At 37.0% G+C, this 14,251-nt stretch overlaps 1 protein-coding gene across 2 annotated transcripts in view; it reads left to right on the forward strand.

Annotated features, from left to right (window-relative positions):
- Positions 1–1,168: 1,168 nt before the first annotated feature.
- Positions 1,169–14,251, forward strand: part of LOC126811976 (alpha-1,6-mannosyl-glycoprotein 2-beta-N-acetylglucosaminyltransferase-like) — a 37,861-nt gene continuing 24,778 nt past the window's right edge. Inside the window, exons 1-2 of one of the 2 annotated variants that reach the window (XM_050538075.2) lie at positions 4,124–4,227; positions 4,610–4,702. Coding sequence is in view for 1 of the 2 variants with exons in the window: in XM_050538074.2 (XP_050394031.1) it covers positions 1,289–1,295 (7 nt within the window). In the remaining variant the exon portion in view is untranslated. Of the gene's footprint in view, positions 1,296–4,123; positions 4,228–4,609; positions 4,703–14,251 lie in introns of those variants that run through there. The other variant, XM_050538074.2, reaches the window with a different exon arrangement.

A 14,251-nucleotide genomic window follows, 5' to 3' on the forward strand; every position in this document is an offset into this window, starting at 1 on the left:
GTTTGCAGAAATCATGTCCTCAAAACGCTGGCCTCCTAGAAAATCTCTGTTCTGTTTGCTAGTAGGTTTTCTATTTGATCTATCTGAATCATGATGAAAACTGCACCACGTTAAAACAATGGAAGTGTTACTACCTTTATGGTCTATCCTCCATTGGTTGGCCTTTGAGTTGATCTTCATTATTTTCATTATTTCCGCCAATTCATCGGGTATCACTATTTGTTCCATATCTGATTTTTCTTTGGGTTTCTCGCTTGAAAGAGGTTCCTAGATCCTGCCTCACAAAGCACTCCACCAATCTGTAGCCGTGTAAATCTTCGATAATAACTAAAGACTAGAACTATTACCGTAAAATATTAAACATCATATACGTAGAACAGCACGTCCAACAAACAGAGTAACTGTCCTGGAAACGAGATGAAACCTAGAATGCTTTGTCAATGTACAAATCGGTATTTATAATAAAATGCTATCTTAGTTAGGAATTAACAATATACCCCAATTTTACTAATAGCCATTAAAGAGGAGAGATTAAAAAATAAAGGACATTACAGAAAAATAAAACAATAAGATAATAATTAAACTCATTAATGTGTCAGCTGTCAACCGTCTGTCATTAGATAAGTAGCTTAACGTATAGTTAACAAGGAAGGATTATTAGAAACATAACAATAATAGACATGTTTAAATGAAAGAATGAATAATGAACCAATGAAATACAAACAATTCACAATTTTATCACCATTATAATATTATGTGCACGACTCCTTAGTTAGATTGTCTTTTAGGGGCTCTGGTCCTTGCTATCTTCTTCTTCTGTTAGTGTCTAACGTCCGCTTCCACCGAGGGTGATATCGCAGATTTTCTTATTTTTATAAGCTTAGCGCACGCACGGGGTTTTTTCTTGTGGGAGGAAACAGGAGGACCTAGAGTAAACTCATGATGTTGAGAAGGTGCCCCTACCTCCAAGCCACGTGCACTAACACCAGGGATCGAAACCACGACCGTAAGCCAGAGGTGGACGGCCAACTAGAGCTCGAAATGTGACACTGCATACAACTAGGTCATCCCAACCTCTCCCTGGTGACTATCGTTCAGATCCCCACTTTTAACCCCTCGAACACTGGTCAAATGTCCACCCCCCAAAAGTCAAACCCCACGCCCACACACTGTGGCCTGAATGGATAGTCTTCAGAAGAGGATGGACTATGCTCCGATTGGGTAGAAAGCGCTAGTCTATCAGCTACCGACAGGTTGCAAAACGATTACACAGCTGGACTATTGCATAATGCCAGGTAAGCTTTCAGTACAAATTACTTTACAAGCCGTCAACGGACATTACATGCCCCAAGCCAACCATCTGTTAATGAGTTAACCATCTGGTCATAAGTGATATTAAACGAATCCCCCTACCCCATTCCTTGTGTCACAGTTGACATGATAGGGATATTTAACCAATCGCCTGTTCGTGTGTCAAATCTTGTCTACGATATCACCTTGTAATGTCAAAGCTGACATGGTAATGTTTTAAATCCTCATATTGTGTAACATCAAGCAATCCAGTAACTAAATTCCGATAAAAGAAGTAATGGTGTACATTTGTTCAATGTTTGTGGTCTAAAAATGGCGCCCTTTTATGTGAATCTGAAAATAAATTCGGATGTATTTGATGTGTTTATTGTTTTGTGCGACAAAACATCCAATTTAAACTGTTATAGTTCGCCAACAAAGGTTTTTCCTGCCATCGAAACGACTATATAACTTTGCCGCTGCACCACTGTCAAGGGAAACCTAGACTGGAAATAATCTATAAAAACGACATAGAATATAGTTCACATTACATTCACAATGTGTAACATCATATCTCAGCGTCACATTAAAACAATAATCATACAAAACATTGATTTATTATTGAAAGCTATACTATATTTTTAAAATTGATTTAGTAGAAAAAACAGAAACACAAATAAACTAAAACACAATATATAAAGATAATCATATTGTGTCATATTTATTTACTAAGGTTTCATTTAATTCATTTTCTATCTGTTGTTTACTTTTCACGTAGTTTCGATAATTAATAATTGTTGGTCTAATATTTTCTATTTTCGACTTATAGGGGTAATATTTTGTTAAAAATATTAAATGATTTACAAATAAGATATGATTTAAAACCTGGGTTTTTTTTTCAAAAAAACAAAATGAATGTATATAATTTGTAATTGTATTGATATGTCATTAGTTGAAAAGATTTCCTGCAAATCATTCCATATTACTTGTGCGTAATTGCAGTATATAAAAATGTGTCCTGGAGTTTCTATATTTGAATAGCAAAAATCGCACAAAGAACATTCTTTTAATTGAATTTTAAATAAAAGGTCGTTTGTATATATAATTTTATGGGGGTATTTAAATTGGAAGTTCTGTAACCTAGTGTTAATGCTCGTTTTATAGACCAAATTGAAGACACGTGAGATTTCACTTTCTTCTAAATTAAAACTATTCTCTTCTTCCCATTTACTTATTGATAATGGTTTACTATATTTAGAATCTACTCGTTTTGAATAAATGTCTTTTGCTTTAATCCCATCTAGTGATTTTTTATTTTATAAAATTAATTTTAATATTATCGGACACGCTTTGCCTTCTGACTATAGGCGTAGGCCCATATTCGATTGAATCAAAAACTCTTTAACTGCTAAGCAAACGCTTTTCATTCACGGTCAACAGGTAGACCGACAAATAGATCGAACGTGGTGAGCGAGGGGTGAAATAAGATGGGTATCGTAGGCTTCGGGACACAAATAGCAGTTAATGTTCTTATATAGTTTTGGGGATTTTTTGTTTCTGTTTTGTTCAGAGGCTCTTGTCAGCCTTTAATTTGCGTTGTTTTTGATAAATTGGTAAGGTTGCCACTCGTTGAGGTCTGGGCTGCCAAATTGATTTGTGCACCAGCCAGAAACATCAGAATAATGTTCTAGTACCAATTTCAGTTAGCTCTTAAACAAAATTCCCTCGGTGTGTGTGTGTGGTGGGGGGGGGACTTCGCGTATACCCATTGTTACGGCCACTTACGAGAAGCAAACCGAGTTCAGATCTCCAGTATAATTAAATTGTACTGTATGTTTACATTGTACATTCCTGAATCAAAGTGGTTTTTGGAACCCGCGAGGTGTAATTCGCATACATTGTTTTGAAATTGTTAGTTGGTATGAAACAGAATACCGTCTTCACAATAATAATTGTAAGCAAATAACTGGATTACCTTTTTAATCCCGCGCCGAACGAAGTTCCGTCCGTCCCGATTTAGTTTCCGGAACATATCTCATAAATCGTTCAACATTTGTGCACACATCAACCTATTACAGTAGTTGTGCCTTTTGCCATTTAGGAATTTCTGAGATTTATATTTTTTGTGTTTCCATGGAAACAAATTGAACTTAGTTATTGGTGTACAATTTTATTTCCGTGGCATATCTCATAACCCGTTTTTGGTGTAAATTTTTGTTTCCGGAGCATATCTCATAAACCATACAAGATATCTTTTAGACACTTTTCACACACATCAACCTATTACATTAGTTGTGCCTTTTGTTATTTAGGAATTTCTTGGATTTATATTTTTTGTGTTTCCATGGAGACAAATTTGGTATAGGATTTTGTTTCCGGAGCATATCTCATAAACCGTTCAAGATAGCTTTTTGAAACTTAGCACACACAGTTTTAGGTATATATATAATTATTATTCTACAGCATATCTCAGAAACTTGTATGACCTCCTGTGTTTTCACCGAGTCCACAGCACCCCCCCACCCCTCTCTACTAAAGACGTCTGCGCACAAGCGTATTATTGAAATAAAAATGAAGCATATATTAGTCCCGTGATGACCAAGTTTGTGTCCAGTGGACGTTAAGCCCCATTTCTCTATATTGTAATATATTTTAATTGGGGTAAGTCATGTGGTTTAATATTTGAGTGCTTTGATTAATATACTCAGCCAAATTAAAAACTTGACACTGATGAATTTCAACAATTTTTTTTTCTGGTAAGTCATATAAATTTTAAAGTGTTTCTAACGATAGTAAGTAGTAGTTTAGTTTAAACAATATTTTATTCAATAAACTGAATTGGATTGAACAACAGGCAAGGCCTATATAAGTTCTCTCCAAACATATAAAATAGTTAAATCTTATGTTTACAATACAGTGGTGACATATGTACAGACAGTGAGTAACAAACATATATACATTTTGAAGTGTAATTTTAAGTTTTAAATGTTAAAGTTTTAAAATCTCTTGCTGTCTTTTATGTATGTTTGCACTATTTCAAATATGTTGGAATTGGTATTATCTGAAAGAGAGGGGTTGCCATATAGGATCAGGTCAATTGTAACATTTTGATTAAGGTGGTGTAGATTATTTTTTAGAATTTTTCTTGGGGCAGAGTAGGCTGGACATATGAAAAAATAATGGTAATTATCTTCGTCAGCAGAATTACACCTAGGGCACATCTTTGTGTCACTAATAAAATGGTAGAATAAGTGATTATTTAAGTTACTAGCTTTATTTCTTAATTGGCAATGAAAAATATTCTCTTTCCTATTTCCAGTATTATAATATAGTAGTGGTCTAATTAAAGGATACACGCGTGAAAGGCCCAATTTGAATGTACTTAACGTTTGTGAAGTTTTAATATTTTCAGGTAAGTTGTTCCAAAGTTTAATTGTGCAGGGAAAGAAACTATTAGAATATGAACTCGTTTTACAAAATGGTAGATTGAGGTTCAGATTTTCATTTCGAAGGTTATAATTTGATACAGACGGTTCAAATTTTTTAAAGGCTTCAGATAGTAAGTAGTAAGAAGCCTTTAATTTCATAAAATTGTAAAGTCACGTGGATCACGTGACTTTTGCGCATATAAAGATGAAAAACCTGAAAAACACGTGCAAACACAAACTCGTGAGGTCAATCGACGCAAGTTTGCTTAAACTGAACACGCACACGTAACTTGAACTGGAAAAACAAATTAAAATTGTTATTTTCATACAGCAATTGCTACCCAGAATTTTTTAAGAAATGCCGGTGTCCAAGTCCTGGATTGGCCGTCGCTTAGCCCCGACCTTAATCCTATTGAACACATCTGGGACGAACTGGATCGACGTGTTCGTCAGCAAGTGAATCCACCACTGAGAAATAAAATCTCTGTCACCTCTCTTCAATCAATGCGAAATCATAAGTCAAAGTTGGTGAATTTTCCCTATTGTAAAACTCTCATTCTCTATGAAATGACCAACTACTTTCATTCAGGGTAAGCCAGCTCTCTCCATTTCTTCACCAAATCATTCGCCCGCGCTCATTGGTAGCAGCTTGAAACCCCCTCGAACAAAATTAGTCTCTTTGATGGGGCCTTGTATCCAATCCAAGATGGCCGTGCCCGAAAGCGCACAAAATTGTGGTTTTTCCTCATGTTTGGCCATTAAATGTGGTACATATCCCAGATATGACCAAGAGGATGACTTCATACGATTGAAAAAATGTACTAAGGAAATTAAGGCCCACCTTTTAGCACATCACATAGCAATAAGTGATGTGAGAACCGAATGGGAGCTGATTTCTTGACGAAGCTGCATTAAATGGAATATTCCAAAAAGGATGCATACTGCCACATCTAAGGAGAACCCATACAAAGACCGCGTTGTGTCACTTGGAATCAACTTATTCCAATTGGAACGGCTAAGTGAAATAAAATACTATTGAAAAAAAGAAGGAAGAAATTGTGTCTTTGAAATATCGATGGAAACCTTGTGTGTGTGCTCGATCACAATCAAATTAGCAGAAAACAGTTGTGCGGTGATACTCCAGTTGACTGAGTTAAGCGATGGGCTTCAGAAGTCCTCAAACCAGCTGCATTGAGTCTGAAATAGTTGTAATACCTTTACTAAAGGCCAGTTCTCTGCTTTGTTTTTAAAACTTTGGCAGCATTAAAAAATTCTTGTTAATTTTAGAATGGTTTTTTTCTATGCTATGTATATGCCGGAAATATTATGCTGCTCATAATGGAGAAATGGGCTGTCAAGAGAGCCAAGTTCCTACACCGCCTCAGGGTAGTTCCTGAAATAAAAAAATATGGCATAGGGTCAAATATTCAACGTCATCATATGATCATTTTCGGAGTCCAAAATGGATCTTTGCATGTAATCCTCATTGCCTGATCTAGGCCTATTATTGGTAGTCATTACTGTCACTGGTGTCGCTACCAATAGCGGTTACAGAAGGAAGAGGCAGCGTGGCAGTTGCAATACCCATAGCTGCAGATGATGTAGTAGCAGTAGATTGATGATGGATGTAAGCAGCACTACCAGTAGCTGCAGATGATGTAGCAGTGGGAGAGATGCCACCAGTTCCAACAGTAACCTGAAACAACCAAACCACATAAAATAATTTACAAAAATTATTTTCTAAGTATTTCCACGGGTCCCTGTTACCAACCAGTCCATCCTCTGGAGACTCGATGCAAGAAAATTTTCAATGGCCCATATACGTTGGGGTTGATATCAACAATATTTCGAGAGGTGGTCCCTGATAGAAATGTCCTTCATATACAAATTTAGTTTAAAGGGCATGGCAAGATTTATTTTGGGCTCTGAAAATGATCCTATGATGAATTTTTTTTGGAAGAACTAACCTTAGGTGGTGTTGGACTTGGCTCTTTTGACAGCCCATTTCCTCATTATGGAAAGCATATTGTTTACATCCTTTTGGAATATTCCATTTGAGACCCAGGCGGTAGCGATGGGCAGCACATATCACCTTTCTATCTAGAATCGACTTATCAAGATCAAAAATCCCACTTCGTCAAGAAATCAGCTCCCATTCGGTTCTCAATTCACTAATTGCTATGTAATGTGCTAAGTGACATTCCTTAATGTCCTTAGTACACTCTTTCAATCTATTAAGTCATATCATTGCTCATATCTGGGATATGTGCCACATTCTATGGCCAAAAATGAAGAAAAAACACAATTTTCTGCGGTCTCGAGCACGGCCATCATGGATGGGATACCAATCATCATCAAAGAGACTAGTTTTGCTCGAGCGGGTTTCAAGCGAATGATTTGGTGAAGAAATGGAGAAAGCTGGCTTACTCTGAATGAAAGTAGTTGGCCATTTCACAGAGAATGAGAGATTACAATAGGGAAAATTCACCAACTTTGACTTATTATTTCGCATTGATTGAATTTCGATATTTTGACCTATCCCGCATCATAGAAAATAGAGCTAATTTTCGCAGGTGTATATTTACTGTTTTAGTCGCCATATGTTACAATTGTGCTGAGCATTACTCCCAGAGAATAGATGCGACTTTATGGTCTTCACACTAGGGCACAGGAAGACCCCCACTAACATCACCAATCACCACCATTTCCATCCAAACCCTAGACTCGCTACAATAAAATAAAACCAAGTATGAACAATCCAAACCATTAGACAAAATTCGAAGTCCTAAAAAAAACGGTATAGGCAAAATAGTGTAATAAGGCAAAATAGTGTAATCAGCATATGGACTGTTCACCGTGTACAAAATACACGACAAACAGTGGTAACAGATGTCCGGAAGAGTAAGCTTACCCTGCCTGGCGCCCACCCACCATAGCTGCATCCAAACTATTAGGCGAAATCTCGGTAAAATAGCGTGATTGGCCAATGGACTATCGGTATGCAAAATGCACGTGATGAACAGTGTTAACGATGTAGAAGACAGACATTATCAGGGAGATAGTATACGCGTGGCTGAAAAATTGACCAAAAATGACCTGAAAAATGGCAAAAATGGCAAAATTGGCCAAAAATCAACCAGAGGCTGTTTCTCAATAACGGGGAAATTTTGAGATCGCCCCCCCTGGCTGTGAAGTAGTCTTGAGGAGTCCATAAAATCCCCCCGAGATGAACTTAATCTGCTGATCCTCACCTTCCCACCTTCTGTATGGTTTTATCGTGGAATGACTCTTAAATATTTTCAGAGATATACTGGGTGTACTAACACAGAAGATTATTTTTTCTGCAATATTTTAATGCATTTTGAATTAAAAATACATTATCAAAGGTTTAGATAAAGAGCTGGTCATTCTTGCTATAATAGTTTGATATTTTTAATGTATTTTAAATTAGAGATACATTATAAAAGGTTTAGATAAAGAGCTGGCCGTTCTTGCTATAACTATTCAAAAATAGATAATGCAAAAGGAATATATTGGAAATTTCATTCAATTACATTATTCTGAGAAAGTTATCACTGTAGTTTTGATAAGATGTGTGCATTGATTGTTTATTATTGTAACCACGGTACTGGTACATTCAAGTCTTAGTCTCGCTTTCCCATTTTTAAATGAAATTATTAAATGACGAACCATTCTAATCTAGTTAAAATCTCGGGTAGCCGATCGCATCAAGAGTTGATTATGGTCTTGTTATATTAATAAATGCCTAATTAATAATTTATATAGCATTTAAGGCCTAAAGAAAGACCTGCAATGATAAGATTTAGCTCTTACATAATGCATGTTTAAATGGAAGCACATTGATGGCAATATACTCGTGACATACAACAAGGAATTTCCCGCCGAAGCGAAAGTAGACTTACCATTAAATTTATAGATCTTGAGAAATCACGAAAGTCATCTGATTTTCGATTCAATTCAAAAGATCTCGTCAGAGTATCAAGATCCACCACTTGAGCAGATTTTCCCGCAAGTATGCTTTTTAAACTCGATTTGATTACTGAGGGTTTAATATCTTTTCAAAACCTCCTTATTATAGTCTAATTCTAACTCTAACTCTCCTCCAACTTTCAGCAGGAACCACAAGTCCTGCCATTACCACTAACAGGAACACCAAAAGCGAATCTCGTCTGATAAAACAAAACTTACATGTATAAACTCTACTCGGTGAGTCATGCTGTCTCGCGAAGAAAATAGACGCTTGCTCGCTGAATTGACCGTAGTGTCGCTCTGTCTGGGCAACATTACCTCATGGCACACTGTATGGCGCATATGGTTCTAAAGTGCACACGTTGGACCATTAGACCCCCCCCCCCAACACACACATACATGTAAATGGTGTCAATCGAGGCCTTCGAATGGATCCTCCTAATCGAGGTCTTGATAAATATTGCATTTATTGTTATTTATGAACTCTATTACATCAAACGATTATGAAAAGATATAAATCATACCTCAATTTATATATTTTCTGCATTTGACTTTTTACGGAAGAAATGCGGACACACTGGAGTTTGCAAATAATTGGGGAAATACGACCGACCGAGTCCCTATGCTAGTTACGCCTAATCGAGGACACGCATGGTGTAATTATGGGAACGCCGCCAAACGAGGTCATTTGCTCTATACAATCAAACTGTGGACTTGACACTTACTACGTTTTTGTCCCCAACCCCACAACCCTTGGACCACACATGGGAAAAATACAAAATAACTGTTTAAAATTGATGTATGGCACAATATCGCGATAGAACAGTTATTAATGTGATCAACCGAGGACGCATATTATGTTTTAATACCGACAAATGGGGACTTTGTGTATGGTGAACACCAAAAACCGACTACACACATTCACAAGTGTATATCAATAATATAAATTGAGTGGGTTCAATACTTTATATCCGAGAACAGACCCCCTTTGACAAAGGAGCAGCCCACTGAAAGATTCGGCCAACTTTTAATTTTCTAAACCAATCTGACTGAGGAAGTACAGACGACATGTGAACAATCGAGGACTTGTGGACTTGACCCTCATTGTGGTCTTTAACCTGTAAATAACTACGTTTTTGTCCCCTCCACCTTTGACCACATGGGAAGAACGACAATGTAACCGTTTTTGAAACCAATATAAGTGAGGTCTTACAGTCTGTATATGAACAATCGATGACTCGCACACGATCGAATACTTGGGAAAAATTATTTCTGGGATTCCGGATCTCCAACAAGTGATCCAAAAATTTACATTCCGTCAGCAATATACCGGTAATTTATCATCAGCATCAGCATTAACATTATCATCGTCATCATCTGTTTGCAATGTGCTGAAAATGAATGGAAAGGTAGAAGAATTTGAGGCCGCACAAACTCTGTAATGACAGTTTTTGTAATATTACTTATAATCACGATAACCCCAATATGTATCTTGAAATCTCAGATTAGTGTCTTGAAATTTGTTGTCCTGTGTAGCACCATGGGTCTTTCTGTCAGACGTGGAAAGCGGCACACTATTTTCTTCTTATCTAAATAGTTAAGACTTCTGTTTTCTCAGTAGTTAAGATGTTTGTCTTACTAGGAATAACAATGCAACTATTCGTTTTTATATTTTATATATCATAGCTGGATACATAAATACAAACATAGTAGATTATAATACTAAAGTCATTCTCTCAACCCTATCCAGCCAGACTCGCTGGGGCGAGTCTGCTGATAGAAATTGCTACATCTTTTCCCTTCCAGAATCTGTCTGCTGTCTCTCGAATTCTCACAAATATGATAGTTTTGTAGCTTCGGGCCCTGACGCCCAATTATCTAATTGGTCAAATATGATGTAAATAATTATGGAGATTGGTCAATTATCCTAATGACGTCGAAACCCACCCTTATGTGGACAGTGAAAACTTATCTGAGAAATTTCCCACAAGATATCTGTTATCAACATAGAATTGAATGCTTACCACATTATGACTTTTTTATGTAACAATCTGTCACTCATTCGCTCATTTTGATTTAAGTAGCTACATATATGTGAATCCAATAATTTGCCAAAGATATTAATTAATTCAGTCCTACTAATTTAAAGAGCAAAAATTCTACAAAAGTCCTACGCCTTGTGTCTTGTTAATTCAAGTTAATATCTTGAAAATTCAAGTTAATATCTTGAAAATTCAAGTTAATATCTTGAAAATTCAAGTTAATATCTTGAAAATTCAAGTCAGTACCTTGAAAATTAAAGTTAGTACCTTGAAAATTCAAGTTGGTATCTTGCAAATTCACGATGGCATCTTGAAAAGTCATGTTAATTCATGTAAGTAGCTTGAAATAAAAGTTTGTTTCTTGAAAGTTAAAGTTGACATCTTGAAAATTCAAGATGATATCTTGAAAAGTCAAGTTAATATCTTGAAATTTCAAGGTAATATAAGTTATTAGCTTAACCATTTATGATATTAACTTGAACTTTTACACTACTAACATTTTTAAATACCAACTTCTCACGAAAGTATTTATAGGGTAGTTATTTCCAATAAAAGTATATACTATTCAAAAAAAAGTAGGGGATATTTGATTTTGGGGGCATACTACTAAAATATGCAAATGACTTCGAAAAAAGTCACTATAGAACCTAACAGAAGAAACATTTCCAGTTACATGTGACGCCCAAACGCACCAATAGCTACCGCATGGAATGCAGGTGATGCTTGGGATCATCATGGGGGTCCAACCCAAGATTTGCACGACTCTGACTTTGAATGTTACAGTCATTGTGGCATTGAATTCCAGGGTGGAAACATCAGTTTAATTGTTTTAGTGACCAGAAAACAAATTTTGATATGCGTCGGCTTACCCAAAATGAAAGGTTACGTGCCCTTGGCATGCTACAGATCGGCACAACACAGGCGGTTGTGGCGCGGACGATGAATGTTTCTCAGTCTGTCATAAGCAGGCTATGGTCCAGATACCGTGATACACAATCTGTACAGGACAGACCACGCTCAGGTCGACCAAGGGCGACAACTCAAGCCCAGGATCGATTTATCCGTACCTTGGCCTTGAGAAATCGTGTCATCACAGCAAATCAGATCAGCGCTCGTCTTCAAACAGACACTGGTGTGAGAGTGAGTGGCCAGACGATTCGGAATCGACTGCATAGGGGTCACCTTCGCGCCCGACGTCCTCGCGTGATCCCTTGTTTGAGAGATCATCACATTCAGGCAAGACGTCGTTGGTGTAGGGATCGTCAACACTGGGATAATCGACGCTGGAGCAATGTGATGTTTTCAGATGAGTCAAGGTTCACTGTTGATTTTTTGGACAGACGTAGGAGGGTGTGGCGTCGTCGAAACGAGCGCTTCCAAGACGTTAACGTCATCAGACATGATCGATTTGGGGGTGGTTCTGTTATGGTGTGGGGAGGCATCACTGTTGCTGGAAGAACGGCTTTACATGTTGTTGCAGGGCGTGTTACAGGCCAGTACTACCGGGACAACATCTTGGCAGTCCATGTTGTGCCGTTCGCACGACGTCATGGCCGCCGTTTCATCTTCCAGGATGACAACGCAAGATGTCACAGGGCCAGGATCGTTACAGGTTACCTCCAACAACAGAACATCACCACATTACCTTGGCCAGCACTGAGTCCCGACCTCTCCCCCATCGAGCATGTCTGGGACATGCTTGGACAGAGGTTACGTCAACGTCAAGAACGTCCTGCCAATGTCCAAGAACTTGCTGCTGCGTTGCAACAGGAATGGGACAATCTGGACCAAAATGACCTTAGACGTCTCATTAGGAGTATGCCACGTCGGATCAATGCTTGTTTGGCAAACAGAGGAAGATTTACCCGTTACTGACTTGGTTGTGATGCTGTGGTAACTTTGCTGTTTGACCCCGGGTATCATTTTACCCTTATAATGGTCAGTCTGTGCCTTACTTAGTCTAACGATCATTTGGAATAAATCGATGAATGTGAACTTCATTTCATTTTGTCATTTGTTTCTTCGTCAGTTTCATTAGGTGACTTTAATAACACTTAAAAATCAAATATCCCCTACTTTTTTTGAAAAATAGCGGATTCTCTGAAAACAGCCATGGGGCAAGCACTGGGCACAAATGTCAGGGTATCACTAACTGTAAGTCTGTCGGCTTATTGACTGCCAGCTTGACTTAGAAACCGGTTATTATTTCTTGATCGAATGGTTAAGCGGTTTTTGGAACATTGAGGGGTTTAAACGTACAACAGACTCTGCAATCAAACGGCGGAAAAAGAGATGGCAGAAGATAATCAAAGAATTTACTTAGACTTCAATATGTACGGTAAATAGATAGTAATACAATGTTTTGAGAGGGATTTGAAGCACATTTTTGATAGATTAATTAGTATGAATATGTTTTTGATTTATTCCCACGAAGGCGCAGTTATTGACCGTAACGGATTAAACGAGGTCGTTTTCGACGACTTCGTGGGAATCCAGCTCCTAGGGATTAACATGGATTAAAATCGTAACAATGGTGTTATAGATTGTTATGATAAGAATTTACACTTTCATAATCCCCAATGTAACTAATTAACCAACATTTTAGCATCATTTTTGGCATAAGAAATGAAAACATAACTACACTATAACAAAGATTACTTTAATTTCGCCAAATAAGACACCCTGTCTAAATACTCGACTAAAGTCAATTCCTTTTCCTCGTGTCTTCCTTTCAATTCATGGAGCTGGCTTTGGATTTGAGCATATTTATATCTCTTCCTTGGTGGTTAATATTTTGTTCTTGTTGTAAAAATGTGATCATTTCAAAAACATTCGGATGGGCTTTTCCAACTAGCTTCTTGATTCTTGCATGCCATCCTTCCAGAGTGTTGTTGGTTCAGAGTGAACATAAATTCATAAAATATTTAACACCGTTAATTGGGTCCTAATAGCAACATGCCTCTCTTCAAACGAAAGCCGACAAGTCGATATCTGCGCCTTCGTGGATAGGATTAATTTTGGTCACGCTCTGTAACTGCGCCTTCGTGGGAATACACCATGTTTTTAGCCCAAATATATTATCAAATCACCAAGTTTGTACATGGGAAGGCATCTTTAACTACTTAATCTTTTAAGTTATTAACTTAATCTTTTAAGATATTAACTTAAACTACTTTTAAACTACTAACTTGGATTTTCAAATACCGACTTGAACTTTCAACATACTAACTTGAATTTTCAAAATACTAACTTGAATTTTGAAGATACAAACTTGATACTAACTTGAATTTTCAAAATACTAACTTACATTTTCAAGATATTTAATTGAAAACAAATAATGAATGGCCAAATCCGTAAACGTATAGTGCTTCATATGAAAACGAGATATTTTTGGACTAAAATTCCCCTTTATGGAATATTTGTTTATGAAACATTGATATCAAAACTCTAACGACAATTCATCAATCTAAATTTTAAAAAGATTTTCATAACAAGACGAGT

The sequence above is a fragment of the Patella vulgata genome, chromosome 2 (assembly GCF_932274485.2).
Source record: "Patella vulgata chromosome 2, xgPatVulg1.2, whole genome shotgun sequence".
Classification (NCBI taxonomy): Eukaryota; Metazoa; Mollusca; class Gastropoda; family Patellidae; genus Patella; species Patella vulgata.